At 43.4% G+C, this 17,632-nt stretch overlaps 1 protein-coding gene and 1 long non-coding RNA gene across 2 annotated transcripts in view; one reads left to right on the top strand and one right to left on the bottom strand.

The window, feature by feature from the left end:
* Positions 1–449: 449 nt before the first annotated feature.
* LOC134477219 (uncharacterized) lies at positions 450–4,132 on the bottom strand. Its single transcript, XR_010049110.1, has 2 exons — positions 3,070–4,132; positions 450–780 (listed from the first exon to the last, which is right to left on the bottom strand). It is a non-coding gene; the product is annotated as an uncharacterized LOC134477219 (long non-coding RNA).
* A 6,087-nt stretch (positions 4,133–10,219) lies between these two features.
* Positions 10,220–17,632, top strand: part of LOC134477125 (ankyrin repeat domain-containing protein 27-like) — a 91,190-nt gene continuing 83,777 nt past the window's right edge. Inside the window, exons 1-3 of the mRNA XM_063254145.1 lie at positions 10,220–10,604; positions 14,028–14,142; positions 14,305–14,478. Coding sequence (XP_063110215.1) covers positions 10,483–10,604; positions 14,028–14,142; positions 14,305–14,478 — 411 coding nt within the window. The 5' untranslated portion in view covers positions 10,220–10,482. The remainder of the gene's footprint in view (positions 10,605–14,027; positions 14,143–14,304; positions 14,479–17,632) is intronic.

The raw sequence follows: 17,632 nt of genomic DNA, 5'->3' as shown, positions 1-17,632 counted from the left end.
CCGAGCAGAGGAGCTCTGAGCTCTGGCTCTGGGGACTTTTGAGAAGGGAGATGCGGTCTGCTTTGGGGGAGGCAGCGCTGTAGCTGGATAACAGGGTGAGAGGGCTAGGGGCCGAGATGACTTTTGCAGTCTTCAGTTTGATCCTGTGCAGCGCAAGGAAGAGGAAGAAGGGAGGGCGGGGAAGCAGGGGTGACAGACGGGATCCAGGAGCTGTGAGCAGCTAAATTAAGAAAAAGAGGCTGATTGGACTGTAGGGTCCCCACGAGGCAGGCTGCAGCCTCTGGGCTTTGCAGTGGCTCCTCCCTTTGCTGGGAATGTTCTCCCCACATCTGCAAGACTGAGTCTTTATTAGAAGGTCCCCTTCTCAGTGGGCCCTCCCATGACTTCTCCTGCTGCACTCTGACTGGTTTCTTCTCTGTGTGATCTTACAGCATGTCATCTCTGCTCTGTGCATGTTCATCATTTACTTTATTTTCTGTCCCACCAGAACAGCACCCCTCAAGGAGATGATGTTTGTATTTTTCCCACTGTTGTAACCATCAAGTGCTGGAACAACACACAGTAGGAGCTTGCTCAGTGCAATCAGATGACTGGGTGACCCGGTGAGTGGCCACTGCCCATACCAGGGGGTGGGGTGGGGTAGGGGGTACAGTACAGCTCAGGCCCGAGGTGTGGCAAATGTGCCATTTGACTGGGGTCTGGAGACCCCACCTGGGTTTCAGCCAAATCAAGTCATTCGATGGGTAAGCATATGAAGGAACGCTCCAACTCGTTGATGACCTGAAGAATGAAAAGGGAACCAGAAGGAACTGGCACTTGGCATCTCTTAGAGGTGGGCATAGTGTGAAAGTTGGATGATGTCACCAATAGGGTGTCTGTAGCTTGGACCAATCAAGGGGGTGGGGGTGGGGCAGGCACCTAAGGAGCAAATGGTTCCAACCAGGGGTACACATTCTGTGACACAGCAGTCCTTTCCTGAGAACATGTAGTAAAGAAAGTTTCCTAAGGGGCAGACCTTATTACTGTGAAAAGTCAAAACGTGCGCACCAAAACAGCAGTGTGTGTTTTACAAGAAGACATTTCGATTGATTTGGTTAATTATTGATCATGAACCCAGGAATTGAACCCAGAGCCTTTTCCCTCAGCTGCATCCCAGCCCCTTTATTTTTTAATTTTTTATTTCAAGACAGGGTCTTGCTAAGTCACTAAGTTGCCCAGGTGGGGCTGAACCTGGTGACCCTCTTTCCTCAGGCTCTGGCACCCACAGCCCCGTTTAAGAATACCTTGTTAAAAGGACATACATTGAATGTATTAGGATAGTTGTCTGTAGGAGAAGAGGTGAAGGCAAACAGGAGATGTTTGTTGCTAAAAGTAAGGAAATAAAACAACACCAGGTAGGCTGGTACACACCTGTATCTCTAGCCCTCTTGGAGGCTGGGGCAGGAAGATTCAAAGTTTGAGCCCAAACTGAGCAACTTAGTGAGACCCTGTCTCAAGTAAATAAATAAAAATTTAAAAAGGGTTGAGGATGTACCTCTATATGAAGGCCCTGGGCTCGCTCTCCAGTATTGAAAAAAAGCAGAAAGAAAACAAAAGAAAAGAAATAAAACAGACCAGCAAGTATAAGACTCTGGGTTGAGTTTCTAACACAGCAAAAAAGTAAACCAGTAAAAGAGTGTGGAGTTGACCCAGAGTGAAAACACTCACAGGGCACTAATTAGAAAGGTCAGCAGTGAGGCGATCCCAGATTCCAGGGCCCAGCAATCTCAGCCTTTGGATACTCATGGTTTAGTGGACTACTAAACCATTAAACCTAAACTGAGAAAAAGGAGCCATGGGAGACAGAAACCAACATTAGAGCTCTCCCCAGTGCTGGATTATCACCAGTCAAAAAACAGTGATGGATTTTAGGGAACATACTTTGGCCTGAATATACCTGGGTGGGGTTTTTATACTGGAACAAGCATTCACGTGTCAGAGTGGAGATGGAAGTCTGGGGGAAAGAAAGACCTTTGTTTTAGACTTTCAAGGCCTTGGTGTCTCCTATGTATTCCCTCATTTGTAGGATATCATGGGATATCATAAGAGATGGGTTCTTTGTTCCTACTCTGGCTGACTGTCTGTTGTCATAAGCAGCTGTGATAGTCTGTCCAATTGTGATTCCTGGATTAATTAGTAACACATTATAGAAATGCTCTCTGAGGTATAACCTAATGCCTGGATTAATTAGTAACAGCCATGGGCCCCATCCCAGTGTATGCCGTCAGCCTGTGCATCTAGGGAGGAGAAAGAGGCAGTCAAGGTACCAAGCCCCGTAGCCCTGGCACACCTGATATCCCTTCCTGTGTTGTACAGGTTTCTTGTGGATCCACACGGCATGCATACAAGCAGCTGTTTTCCCATTAGCGTGGTGCTGGGGATTCAAACCCCTGGCCTTACACACTCTAGGCAAGTGCTCTACCACTGCATCTCAGCCCATCCAATTTTCATGCATTAATATTTTCTCCATGTGTATGCATTTTCAACAGGTGCATATATTGTGTACCTTTTGAGACAACAACCCAAATTTTAGACATTTTGTGAACAGAATTGGAAAAGTGTACAGAGATGCATAGCTCAGTGGTCTAGGACTTGCCATGCGTGGGGTCCTGGCTTGATCCCCAGCTGTGGGATATGCACTTTAAATATGTCTAATAATGTTATAACAAGCGCCAATCAACAACTACAAAACAAAATCACAGGGTGGCTGCAAACCCGAGCCCTTCCCAACTGATAGACACCACAGGTAATGAGGGCTTTTGTCTGACCACTTAGCCAGTTTGCTTCTAGAGGACATTACTTTATCATCTTTTTAGTATGAAACTAATCTCTGCACTTTTTTTAGATTTCATTAGTTTTCCCATTAATGTACTTTCCCTGCTCCAGAATCCTCTCCAGGCCAGGTCTGATGGTGTTCAGCCACCCTAACTTCTCCAGGTGATCCCTGCATTTGAGACATGGCTACTGGCTGTGGCCCCTGCCCAGCCCAGCGCAGGCCACCATCCCCGGGGGCAGGTGGGGACTGCTCACCTGATGCTGCACTCTGGGCCTTCTCAAGCTGCTCTTGGATACAGTGTTGATTTCTGTTGTTCTCTTTGCTGATTTCTGTTGCCTTCTTCCTGGTCCTCACCGGAGCACAAGATGACGGTCTTTGTTCCCAAGCTCTCCCCAGGAAAGTGCAGCTGAGCCCACAGAGTAGTAGCTCTGCCCTTGGCACCTCATCCCGGCCTGCCACCCTCTCTGCCACTGCAGGTGACTGACCTCTTTAGTGGGTGGCCTTTGGTGGCAGAGCAGCTCTGCCTGACCTCCAGGATCTGAAGTCACCATCGTTGTCGAGTGCCCACCCTGTGCCTCTATTTCCTAATTATCATCAATATTTAACCACAGAGCAGCGAGTCAAGGCGAATTTTATAACTGGTGCTTTTGATTAGGGAAGATTGTGGCGTCATGTGAATTCCTCAAAGGGCTATAAAATGAGACCTTTGGAGGGCAGGGCTGAGAGAGGCTGGGAAAACCGGTGAACCCCAGAGGAGGAAGCAGTCCAGGTCCACCTGGAAGGTGTACCTTCCAGGAAGCAGGAGTGGGGTGCTCCCATCTATGGTCTGTGCACCCCAAGTTCCATGACCCCTGGCTCTACATTGCCAGTGATCATTGTTACTGGGTGAGCAAGGAGGGACTCGTGTTCTTCAGATGTGGAGACAGAGGCTGAGTCAGGCTCAGATTCCTAGCCGGGTGTGGTAGCACATGCCTGAAATTCCAGCACCCAGAAGACTGAGACAGGAGGTTCCCTGAGTTCAAGGCCAGCCTTGGCTAGTCTCAGCTTTGTACAAGACAGCATTGTCCAGAAGAAAAAGAACTCAAAAGGGACCCGGCATGGAATTCTGGTTCCTCTCCATTTCATAACACTTTCATTCATTCATTCAGTAAATGTTGCTTGAGCACGTGCTGTGTGGATCCTGAAAGGATCTTGCCCTAGTATAAATTGCAGTACAGTTATGGCGGTGGTCTACTCTGGTGGAAGGCCAAAGTGGAAATGCTTATCATTTCCTGCTTCTTCAGCCCTAATTACAACTCTCCTTCCTGTTTGCATGCACGTGTACACACACACACACACACACACACACACACACACACAGACACAGAATTTCAATCGGTTCCTCACACATCACCAGTATCTACCCCATATGCCACTCCTGATCAGAGGTCATTTAACCCTCTGCCTCTCTGTGTCCAGTGGAAGGAGACAGCCCAACCGCCATGGGTTGTGTGCTCCTTTCTACGTCCTCAACTCAATAAACCTGTTCATTTTGTACTTTTGCTTCTCTATTGCACCAGAATACTCTATCATTATGGTGCCCATGACTTGGATGGCAGAGTGCGTTAGCTCCTGGGAGTCACTCCCAGTTCGAGCTCCCTGCCTATGAACCATCTTTTATTTATTTATTTATTTATTTAAAGATAAAAAAGAAAGCAGTAAAAGGGTACAAGTAATACAGAATTTGAAGAAAAAAATTCCTGTGTGGGCTGGAAATATTTCTTATTCTTCATTTTTCATCTTTTTAATGTATATTAGGGTATTAATATTATTACTATTTTTGGTTCTGGGGATTGAACCCAGAGCCTTCACACTACACTATATCCCGAGCTCTTTTTATTTTTTGTTTTGAGACAGGCTCTCACTAAGTCATTAAGTCACCAAGGTTGGTCTCAAACTCATGATCCTCTTGCCTCAGCCTCCCAGGCTGGACCACCAAATACTTTTATCCTGCTCCACACTGCCAAAAACCTTACCTGACAATTGTGCTGACCCTACAAACCATATCCATTCTACTCTCATATCCCCCCACCATATCCACAAAGCTCTCCTTGCTCGCCTGTGCCACCATCTTCTCCTCCGCCTCCTACCTCCCTCACTACTCCTTCATTACCATCTTCTCCTCTCCTCACCTCACCACTCCTCCCCAACTCCACTGTCATCAGTTTCTCCACCACCACACCATAGCAGATCTCACTCCTCTCTCACCACCGTCTTGCAGCTGCTTGCACTCACTGCCATCTGATGACCCTTCCTACACATTGTCTTCATTATCCCCACCCCAGCCATCTTTGACATGATGCTCACCTCACCCTCTCCCCTTTACAAAGTGAGAGGTACCAAATGCTTAATCCACATTCATGTCCCTTTTTCCCTCTCCAGTCTCTCAAATATCTTCCAGCATGTAACATCCTTTGCTGCTGACCCGTACAATGATATCATAAAAAGCTCAAATTCATCCTTCAATCCTATCTACAAGGATCTTGATGCTATTCTTGCTTCCACTCTTTGCCCTCAACAAAAGATTAAACTTCTATTTTATTTGCCAAGCAGCACCAAACATTCAGACTAAATTCAAAAAGTCAGACCTTGGTCTTCAATCCCCCTAGAGATACCTCTTAGGTATGGCTTTCCATGCCTTCAACAGTGGAGAAAACAACAAAAACAGGATGACCTTAAAAAGGATGCATTTTAGGCTAAACTCAAATGCCAATTTCTGGCCTCAGTAGCTTCAGCTACAGTGGAACTCAGGGCTCAAGATAAAACACAGGTAGAAAAAATGACTAAAAACCTGAGCCCCTCTCCACCATTCTTCAAGTGCAGCAGATAAAGGACACTGGATACAAGCCTGCCCTGACCTGTGGCCATGAATGGGAACTTGTCCCATCTACAACCAAGAGGGCCACTGGAAGTGCAACTGCCCTGTGAGAACGAGTACGTCATCACCTTCCCTACCCTCACAGGCTAAGACATTGCTGCCTTGGACTCATCACCAGCTGATCTGCCCAGCATCACCACTGAAGAGGATAGACAAGGCTTGGGGCCTGCAGGCTCCACCAAATTATCTCTCCAAGAGCCCCATGTCTCACTGGATGTCTCAAGTAAAACTGTCTCTTTTCTTGTTGACAGAGGCCACCTATGGTATTCTTCCTGAGTTTTCAGGGCAGTGTTTCTGCTCTGCAGGCTCTCTTATGGGAATTGACAGCCAGCTTACATGATCTCCCCAGACAGGACCTACTTCCTGCAGATTCCAAAACTTTTCCATTACACACAACTTCTCAGTATCCCAAACTATCCTGTACCTCTTTTTGATAATCTGCTCCAAAAACTCAGTTTCTCTTATACTCTCTGCCCATGGGGGTCAGACTCCCAAGCCAACTGTCATGTGCTGCTGAATCAGCCTCTCCCCTTCCCTCCTCCACTGTCAACCCTACAGTCTGAGACATCTCCAATCCTATTCATGCCAACACATTACTTGTAATTCACCTCAAACACCCCTCACTTTCCCCATATCCAATAGCCCCTAAACATCAACAGGGGCTCAAACCTATAATCTGCTGCTTATTATCTAATGGGTCTCCAAAAGTCACTCACTCACCCTTCAACTCCACTATTGTCCCTATCCTCACATCCAATGGCTTCTATCACGAGTCCAAGATCCTGGAGATACTAAAAATGCAATTGATAGTGTCAGTTCATCTGGTGGTGCCAAATGCTTACGCTATACTCTCATTTTTCTTTGTGTACCTTTCACTTTTCTGTATTATACCTTAATGATACATTTTTAACTATTTCCTGACACCTCAATTGCCAAGATTTCTTTGCCTTTCCATGGACAAATCCAGACACTGCAATCTACACAACTTATTTAGAGTCCTACCTCAAGGCTTCATGGACACTCCACACTTCAGCTGAGCCCCTGCTGCTGATCTCGTGGCTCTCAACCTTTTTTTTTTTGTGGCTCTCAATCTTAAACCTGACTTTCTTCTCCAATATACAGATGAGCTTCTCCTCTATTCTCCAGTCTATCCTCTAACTACATAACATCCAGCTACCTTTCTCAACTATCTCTCAAGTTTCAAACATAGGGTGTTCCCTACTAAAGCCCAAATAGCTTCACCAAAGATTAAATACCTGAGTCTCACTCTCATCCCCACCTATAACCTCAGACCACAGAGCCCATCTCCATGATCTCCAGGTGCTAACTTCAAAACAAGTTTTATCTTTTCTAGATTTAAAAACTTCTTTTATCTCTGGATCCCTTACTTTGCTACACTAGCCCAACCTTTATAAAAGCATCCACAGGTTCTTTATCAGAAGCCTCACATCCACTACTCCTATTTCTCATTTTCTAAATTAAAAGAGGCTGTTTCAAAGGCCCAAGCTCTCATTCTCCTTAGGCCAACCCAAGATTTCTACCACTCAAGATCATAATGCTGTAGGAGTTTTAGTACACACACACACACACACACACACACACACACACACACACACACCCTTCTTTCCAAGCAGTAGCCTATCTCTCAAAACAGACAACATGATACAAAGCTGACCTCCTGCCTTTCTCCACTTGCTTCAGCAGCCTCACTAAGACAAGGGGCCAAAGAGTTCACTTTAAAACAGTCAATTATTGTCCACCTACCCCATTGCTCCAGTGACCTTATTTTACACAAGATATTTCCTGCCTTAATGACGTCTCACCTACAAGTTGACTTAATTCTTATACAGGATCCTACAATCACCATCTCTGTTAATATCTCCCTGAACCAAGCCACCTTACTTCCCACCTCTGACGAGACCCCTTACACAATTATAGTGAGGTCCTGCAGATGACTCCTACTCCCTTCCCTCACATTAACAGTATTCATCTCCCTACAGCTTCTGATACACAGTTCATAGATGACAATACAGCCAACACAAACCCTCAAAAGAGGACAAAATATTCTATAATCAAAGGCTTCAAGTCATAGAGGCAAGCTCACTGCCACTCAAAACATCTTCCCAGAAAAGAAAACTAATTGCCCTCACATGGGACCTCACACTAATGACAAAATCATAAATATCTATACTGACTCCAAATATACATTCAACATACTTTACTCTCATACTATGTAACAAATATGAGATCTAAGTAATCACAAGGGACCCCTAATCACTAATACACCTCTCATTCTTAATTTGTTAGAGACAACACAACTTCCAAAACAAGTAACAATCATTCACTATAAGGGACACCAAACATCATCAGGTCTATCTGTCAGGATAGTACCTGTGTGAACACACAGGCTAAATTAACTACACAACAACAATATGTCTCTCGTCTTTCCCCCCTTATCCCAAACACATTGACTTCACTTCAATATTCATCTATACAGTGACAGTTAATTCACAAACCCACAAGTTCTTCCTCCCAGATCAATGTTTTAGACCTCATCACTAACATACATAACTGCTTTCATCTAGACAGTCAAGCCCTATATAAACTACTAAGTCTACTCACTACTCATTCCTCTCTAAAAATATTCATCAGGTCACTCACAGCTGTTTTGTGCCAAAACCTCTCCTCAGAGACATTTATCTGCTTTCCCAACCTATCAACTTTGTGAACACACTCCAAATAAAGACTAATAGATTTTACACATGTGCCTCATCATAAGACCTACACACCTCCACCTCACCCGTTCATAGCCCAGTGTTCTGTTACTCTCTTTACTTCCTTGGCATTTTTTACTGCTGGTCCTCATACTGCTGCTGTCATACTTCAATCTCTCCCTACAACACCAAAACTTTTATTGTTCACTAAAATTTTAGATTCAAACACCTTACACTGCCTAAAACAAAGCCTTCGGTCTTACTTCCTCTTCCACTACTCCTATTCATTCTCCTTCTAGGACACACGGCCTTACTGACAGTCTACTGCACAGTTTTCAACCTCACTATTCCTTTCTCCCACATAAATCCCAGCCTAAAATCTCAAGTTCAAATAAAAATTCTCCAATATTACAACACACAACAAATAACCCCAGCTCAAACCCAGCATCTCCCTACCTTTTCCATAATGCCCACATCTTCACCCCAACATCTCCAAATCTGAAAACAAAACCTGTATGATGATTAACTACCTGGCCATCCCCAGGCTAGCACAAACCCATGGGCCAGCATACTAGGAAGACCTGGTGAGCATGCGCAGAACCTACAGAGACATGCATTGCAGAGAAGGTTAGGTTCCTTGCTCGGGGGCCGTGCACGTGCAGAAGCGGTTAGGCTGCTTGCCCGGGGGCCCGTGCACGTGCAGAAGCGGTTAGGCTGCTTGCCCGGGGGCCCGTGCACGTGCAGAAGCGGTTAGGCTGCTTGCCCGGGGGCCCGTGCACGTGCAGAAGCGGTTAGGCTGCTTGCCCGGGGGCCCGTGCACGTGCAGAAGCGGTTAGGCTGCTTGCCCGGGGGCCCGTGCACGTGCAGAAGCGGTTAGGCTGCTTGCCCGGGGGCCCGTGCACGTGCAGAAGCGGTTAGGCTGCTTGCCCGGGGGCCCGTGCACGTGCAGAAGCGGTTAGGCTGCTTGCCCGGGGGCCCGTGCACGTGCAGAAGCGGTTAGGCTGCTTGCCCGGGGGCCCGTGCACGTGCAGAAGCGGTTAGGCTGCTTGCCCGGGGGCCCGTGCACGTGCAGAAGCGGTTAGGCTGCTTGCCCGGGGGCCCGTGCACGTGCAGAAGCGGTTAGGCTGCTTGCCCGGGGGCCCGTGCACGTGCAGAAGCGGTTAGGCTGCTTGCCCGGGGGCCCGTGCACGTGCAGAAGCGGTTAGGCTGCTTGCCCGGGGGCCCGTGCACGTGCAGAAGCGGTTAGGCTGCTTGCCCGGGGGCCCGTGCACGTGCAGAAGCGGTTAGGCTGCTTGCCCGGGGGCCCGTGCACGTGCAGAAGCGGTTAGGCTGCTTGCCCGGGGGCCCGTGCACGTGCAGAAGCGGTTAGGCTGCTTGCCCGGGGGCCCGTGCACGTGCAGAAGCGGTTAGGCTGCTTGCCCGGGGGCCCGTGCACGTGCAGAAGCGGTTAGGCTGCTTGCCCGGGGGCCCGTGCACGTGCAGAAGCGGTTAGGCTGCTTGCCCGGGGGCCCGTGCACGTGCAGAAGCGGTTAGGCTGCTTGCCCGGGGGCCCGTGCACGTGCAGAAGCGGTTAGGCTGCTTGCCCGGGGGCCCGTGCACGTGCAGAAGCGGTTAGGCTGCTTGCCCGGGGGCCCGTGCACGTGCAGAAGCGGTTAGGCTGCTTGCCGGGGGCCCGTGCACGTGCAGAAGCGGTTAGGCTGCTTGCCCGGGGGCCCGTGCACGTGCAGAAGCGGTTAGGCTGCTTGCCCGGGGGCCCGTGCACGTGCAGAAGCGGTTAGGCTGCTTGCCCGGGGGCCGTGCACGGGCCGTGCACGTGCAGAAGCGGTTAGGCTTCTTACTCAGAAGCGGAGCGGGTGAGGTGGTTGCGATTCTTGCTCAGGACTTGTGCAAATGCGCATGTACAGGGCCATTAGAGCCTAGACATTGGATAAAAGAGGTTGCTTGGCGTTCATTGAAAGTCAGAGAGGTCAAAGGGGCCTGAGATTCTGCCCGGTGAGGACCGGAAACCGGACGGTCGGAGGAGTCACAGGGCTGCCATGCCAGGCATCTTTGGCAGCTCAGTGCCCAAGCTCCACAAGGCTGCCCGCAAGGGCGACAAGGCCAAGGTGGAGCGTCTCCTCCAGAAATGGAACACGGTTTACAGAGACAGCAAGCAAAGGTAATGGGGCTGCAGGCCCAGGGGCTGTGAGTGGGGCCAGGATGATGCGGGAGAGGAAGAAGTGGGTGAAGCGGGGGCAGGGGGATTCCCACCACCCTGGGAGGCAAAGCTGGCCAGAGAGTCGATCCTCAGGTGGTGTCCATAAGCTGCAAAATAAAAACCAAACATTCACTGGTTTTTAGTGGACTTATACTTCCTGTGTAGACTACATTATTGACTGCAGAAAAGCTATTTAAACATGGTAACACGTGTATAGAGTTTTATTCTTAGTATCACATTAAGAGATGTACTGTTGTACATATTATTTAAAAAGGGAACTATGACATGTTTCCTGTAATCTACAAACTTAGGGTGGAAACTTAACCTGATGAAAATCTAGTGTCCATTTACTATCAGTGTACACCTGTGCATGTATGTTCTTTACTAAGGAACCTTATAAGAAAACTGAGATGGGAAGGTGACGGCATGTTCTTGACTAGAAAGTTCTGTTAGTCTCAAAATGTGAGCTTTCTGTGTATCAGCTTTATAGAAGCTAAATAAAAAAATCGCATAAGACTTGAGTGTCCGTAGCCTCTTTCGCTATGGGGTCACTAAGAAAATGTAGTGAAAGCCCACCTTCGTAGGTATCACGGTAAGTCATTTTCACAAATTAATTGTTTTCCAACAGCCCAAAAGATAAATAAATGAATGTAACTTAGTAGAAAACCTGGAAACATTCAAATATCTGTCAGATTTTAGAAGTTGAAAAATTGGAATGACTCATGAATGAAATGCCTGTAAAGTGTTTCCAAAAAACCTGGATTTTTATGTCACAAAAGTTTCTGGTGGTGTATTGATTAAAAATTTTATATCATACAAAATGAGAAAAGTGGCAAAGGAAAACACATAGCCTATTTGAGCCTTCCTAAGAATGACACCAACAATGAACATTCATTTTTTTGTGTTGGGGGTTGCTCCTAGAACATGGTGCATGCGAAACACACTACCACTCAGCCATCCCCTTCCCCACCTGCATTCTGAAGGTTGACTACCAAAAGAAAAATTAAATTCTCATTTATATTGGAAAATCATTAACAAAATGAAAAACATACTTGTGAGACATTTATAACAAGGGCCTGGGATATTAACTCAGTGGCACAGTGCCCACATGAAAATGTGAGGTCAGGAGTTAGATTTGCAGTGCCAAAAAAATAAAATAAAATAATAAAATAAAATAAAATAAAGGAGAGATAAATAGATACATCATAAAATACATCATACATCAGATGAAACAAAATCATACATACATACAGCAGATAAAAAAATGTATCTTAAACTTACAGGGTAATTTTTTAAAAATCATCAAAGAAAAATATTGAATACTAATTTACTTCCATGCTAGATAGCAACACTGTGAGCCTCATATCCTGGGCTGTACTGCTGAGCTATATTTAACTCTAAATTATGTGGTTGGTTTGACAAGTGACCTGTAAACATAAAAAGAAATGTTTAATGTCCCTGATAAGGGGAATTTAATTTTACAAAGGAATCAAATGTTTTCCAGTTACAGAGTGTGAGAATGAAGAAAAGTTTATTCTGCTGCTTAAAACTGGAGATGGCTTATGACTTTTTCAAATAGGAAATTTGATATAAGTACTATACCACAGTTTAGGAAAGCATGTCTCCACCAATCAGCTCTCTTCTAGAATATCTTTAGGACATACAGAGACGCATTTAATGTGCATTTCTTCAGTATTGCTTAAAATAGTGATGGATTCACAGAAGAGATTGTATCAGTTGCAGTGCATTCATAGGATGGAGTGATATATAATCACTGAAATTGGCATCACATCAATATATTCTTAACAGGGAAAGATGTACTTTCATATATCCACTGAGCAAAGAGTCAGTTTAATTTTGCATACACACAGATAGGCTGCAGTCTTGTTTTAGACAGAAAATGTATACAAATTGTGGCAAAATTTGTTATTTTCAGGCATTTGACATTTTCTGTTCTTTTTTATTATCGAGAAGTTCATTCTAGTTGTAATATTTAGGAGTTTATTAAATTTTTTCATTCTAACAGTTTCATTGGCCCAGAAACAATGCTGAGTATTCTATATTTTGACATTTTTGTGCCTTGCATTTTGCATGTTATGATTAGTATTGGCAACGGTACTGTGTGCTCTTCTTTCCTTTCTCTTATCCTTGATTTCTATAATAGATATGAAACTCTAGTGAAAGTTGATTATTAATAAAATAATCCTTGAGAAAAACAGAAATATTAGTTAAGCACAGATAATTTTCATTTTTATGTGTGTGTATTGGTATTTCTGATAACTTTTTACTTCTTCTGAAATAAAGAAATTATCTGTATGTATAGATTTTACTATGAATCATGTGATGATGCCTTACGAAGAAACCTTTTTAAAAGCCACTGCTGTGGGATTTTCACATGGAGAGGCAGGGCACTCCAGCTGCCCAAGTAGGCAGCTTCATTGGTGCTGACACTAACTCAGCAGATTCATGATTAACATGGTATAGTTGCCCCCTTTTATACAATTTTTGTCTTTTCATCTCCCTTATATGGGCACATGCAAGGATTTTCCAGTCTGGCCGGTATACCTTAACATTCTATAGGCTGGTTTATGTTATAGTGTTATATCAGTAGCATACACAGAGGCTGATGTTAAAAAAAAGCCCCCCATACTCCAAAGGTCAGGAGGGGCCCTCCCACACCACCAGTTATAGTTACACAAGACCTGTTGTCTTCTGAGCTGTATGTGGCTTTCCAATGACAGAGGTGTTAAAATATGAGAAAAAGTGTCTGGAGGCTTATTGAAATAATTCTAACCCCACAAGGTAGGTCCATTTGAATTATTTTATTTTACTTAATTGAAATATTGCCTTTGTTAAGTAGTAATAGGAGACATTATAGTATCAGACAATTATTGAGCTGTTACTTGTTTGAGAAGTTATTCGAAAAATTTTGTGTGGATTCTTACTTAACCATCACAGTGGTGTCTTGTGAGAGAACTGCTTTCAGTCCTCATTTTGTAGGTAACAATCCCGAGGCACAGAAAGGCTAAGGGATGGCTAGAAAGTAAGAACTTAGAGTAGGAATTAAATTCCAATTGAGCTAAATCCAAGGCCTGCTCTTTCTATTCCAGTGGGTTGCACTAGGCTGGGAGGTAGCGCAGTGCAGGGATCTTGTTTAGTATGTGCAAGACAGCAGCTTCCACCCCCTGCACCACACACAAACGCAGCATCACCCACTTGCTCTTCCATTCACAGGTGAGTAATAAGAGATGCTAAGCATTCTATGTTTTCAAAGATAATTAAATACTTATTGTGAAAGGTATTTAATGTTCACAATTCCATGAATAATTATGAATTTTGAAATGGAGTGCTGTAATTTCCTAATAATCTTTCTGACTGTCCCAGGACTGCTCTGCATTATGCCAGTGCCTATGGCCATCCAGAAGTGGTGAGACTCCTGATACAGAAAAAGTTTGACCTTAATGCCTGGGACAGTGACCATGACACCGCTCTGATTAAGGTAAATAGCAGCCAACAATTTCAGCATGGGAGGGATTGTATTTAAATGCTGAAAATCAAAGTCAGTTGATGTAATTTGAATATAACTCCTTGGCCAGGCATGTGGAAAGTGTGTTTGGAGTTTCTTGAGTTGATGGTGTCTCCTCTGTTACAATACCCACAGGCTGTAAAATGCTACGAGGAAGACTGTGTTAGTATTCTCTTGGAACATGGTGCAAATCCAAATATTGCCAATACCAAGGGCGACACTGCTCTGCATTATGCAGTTTACAGTTCAAAGTCTTCACTAACAGCAAAACTGCTTTCGCATGGTGCCGATGCTGAGGCAAAAAACAAGGTATAGAGCACTGAATTTTCTTTCCAAAGTTTCTGAAATACTTTCCTGTTCACAGTGACATATTGGTTGGTCAGTTCTCCATATTTAGAAGGTCAAGTGTTTCATGGATGGAAATACACTGTTTTAAATAACTTAATAGTTAATGTTTTCACTTTCAATGTTGATAGTTTTAATGAAATGCTAGAGGATGTGAGTTTCTATTATGCACTTACAGCAAGCATTTGTGAAGACACTGAAATTTAAAAAGTAAATCATTTTTCTGTTATTTTTTCCAAATGGTTATATTTTCTTTCTTTTTTTTTTTTGCACTAGTGTAAAACAACACAGGACAGCAAAATTAGCCTCAGAAATAGGTATTATTTTAAAACTTAAACAGAACAACAGTATTTTACAATAAGTGGTAATATTGTTGCTGTTGACAGCTCATAAAAATGATCCATTTTTGATTTGACTTAAATGGGAAAAATGAGAAGGAAAAATAATTAGAAATAATGCAGGCCCATAGAGTTTGCTTTGTTGGTTGGCTGTTTTTGAAAAAATATTTTTTCTGGTTCATGTGCATAGATAAGATCAATTTTTAGGAAAAATACTTTTTTTTCTATTCAGTACTGGAAATTGAACACAGAATATTCATACTGAGCTGCATCTCCTGCTCTTTTGTGTTATGTTTTACTTTGAGGTAGAGTTTCAAATTAGTTGCCTAATTTGAATTTAAACTTGCAATCTGCCTACCTCAGCATTCCATAGTGCAGATAATCTGGTTGTACTCAATTTGGGAATAAAAATTCTTTATTTTTTTCTTTTCTTTTTTCTTTCTTTTTTTCAATACTAGGAATCAAACTCTGGACCTTGCACTTACCAGGCAGGCATGGTGCTGCTGAGCTATATTCCTGTCCTCTTAAAAATTTTTAAATAGTAAAGAGAATGATATAAACCTGAAATTTTAGGAGAACTGGATCAATCCAGTTTTTCACTGGATGCATGGTGATTAAGTGGGAAACAAGGGAAATGAATGAATAATAAAGAGAAGTCCTCTCCTTTTCAGTCAGAAACCGCAACTAAGATAAGAATCTGAATTGTCCTTTCAAACATATGATGTCTTGCTGGGAGCTGGGAGTTAAGGAGCTTGTATGATGAGATCAGTTGTATTTTGAATGTACTAGTCCCTGTTCTGCCCTGTGCCAAGAGGATTAAATGGAGCTTCCATGGAGTACCTGTCTCTCACCTTCCCTCCTTTTGTCTAAATTCTCAACTAGTAAAAAGTAGTGGCTGTGTAGATGAGAGATGAGACTGATGTCATCTTCTAGGTTCTCTAGTCCTCATCTAGACTTGTGCGTTTCTGTGGTCAGGAGAAAGGTTTGAAACAGTTGAGGCTCTGTCCTGGAGATTTGGGTTCAGTAAATGTCTTAAGCCCTGACATGGATATTTCAAAACATTTCCTCAAGATTCTGACGTAGCTCAGAAGCATTTAATGGACAGGCATGTTTAATGGTGAATTCCTAATTCTCAGAAACTGAAGAAATCTCTAGATGAGTTGGATTAAATACCACTTCCTTCTAATCTCTCCTTTCCAATAAAATCAGGCCAACTTTCATTTGTCTTTCTCTACCTCTGTCCATGGGAAGTGAAAAGGAGTATCATCAGTGAAACCTCTTATTTTGCAGAATCCCACCACTTTCCCTCCCATCTGCAGTCATTCACTGCCACTGTGAAGCTCTGTAGAAATTCTCTGATGGTTGAGATTGAATCTTGAAGAATGTCACATCTCTTTATCATCATTAGTGCCTCTCTTTATTATCATTAATGGCCCAGTGTTGACAAATGGTGATTTGCAGGAGTTTGAACAATATCCATCTTGAGCCTGTATTTAGTTGAAGGCATGTGATAGACTATTTCAATGTATTAAGTGACCCCCCTGGTGAAAATCCTTGAAATTGTAAGAACATAGGTGGGAATGTTTTATACATTTTTATTGCTTATTTTTATTTTGTGTGTGTGTGTGTGTGTGTTACTAATGATTGATCCTAGGACTTTTCCATTGAGCTGCATCCCCAGCACTCATCACTCATCACTTTTAAAAATTTGAGACAGTGTCTCACTAAGTTGCAGAGACAGAAATCAAATCTGAACTTGGATCCCTCTTCTTAGCCTCCCAGAATGATAAGATTACAGATGTTCCTGTCCCCTGTCCCGCTGGGAATAGTTTTGATAATTTCCTTTTGGCACTCCTTTTTACCTGCTTAACAGTCAGGGAGAACTGCATACACATGGAGGAAAAGTATGCGTGCTGGAAAAATTATTAAAATAGGTATAATCTTTTTTATTTCATAGCAGGACCTCTCTTTTTGGTAAAACATGATGTTAAGGGAAGAATTTTACATTGTACACAACCATTTGGAAGCACATGCACAGCAAAGATATAAGCAGAACACTATGGACTAAATGTGCCTTTTAGCTCTATGCAATTTGCTTCCATCAACTGAATTCACAATGAAATTTCAGAAAACATCTCCATAATTTGAAGTTGGAGATGCTCACAAAGAAGAGGCTGTGCTGTCTTCAGAGCCCCTGTGACTGTGAGGGTGTGCCCCCTGTACAGGAAGCTCCCATGGCTTATCCAGTTTGCTATTGGCTCAATTCTGTACTTCTTCCTGCCCACTACTGTGCTTCTGTGAGAGTTTCCAGTTCTTAAATGATGGTATATTTTAATGTAGTCAGGAATTTCAGAATATCTTATATTCATTTATAAGGATGTAATCTAGATTTTAGAATGAATATTTTAAAATGGAATGAAGTTTAGAGATTCTTTAAAAAAGGTTTCCCATATACTATAAGTAACCATGTTCCTATTAGAATGCCTGAAGGTATTATTAATTATAATCACAACTGGATAGTTTGTGCATGTTACCAAGAATTTTGTATCTTCTTTTTCAGCCTTATCCCTTAAAAATATAAGCGACTTAGTGAGTTTCATTATGATACAATTTTCATATTGAGAAAATTCATATTGAGAAAATTCTGAGAAAATTTTCATATTATGCAGTGTTAGAATTTGTTCATTATGAGAAAATCCATCTTGAGCAGTATTAGAATTTATTTATTATGGGAAAATGCAAATTAAGCAGTATTAGAATCTTTATTGATGAACTATATT

The sequence above is a fragment of the Cavia porcellus genome, unplaced genomic scaffold (genome assembly GCF_034190915.1).
Source record: "Cavia porcellus strain 051 isolate PalLab524CR breed Dunkin Hartley unplaced genomic scaffold, mCavPor4.1 scaffold_8, whole genome shotgun sequence".
NCBI lineage: Eukaryota > Metazoa > Chordata > Mammalia > Rodentia > Caviidae > Cavia > Cavia porcellus.
This window is presented reverse-complemented; position numbering and strand designations above follow the sequence as displayed.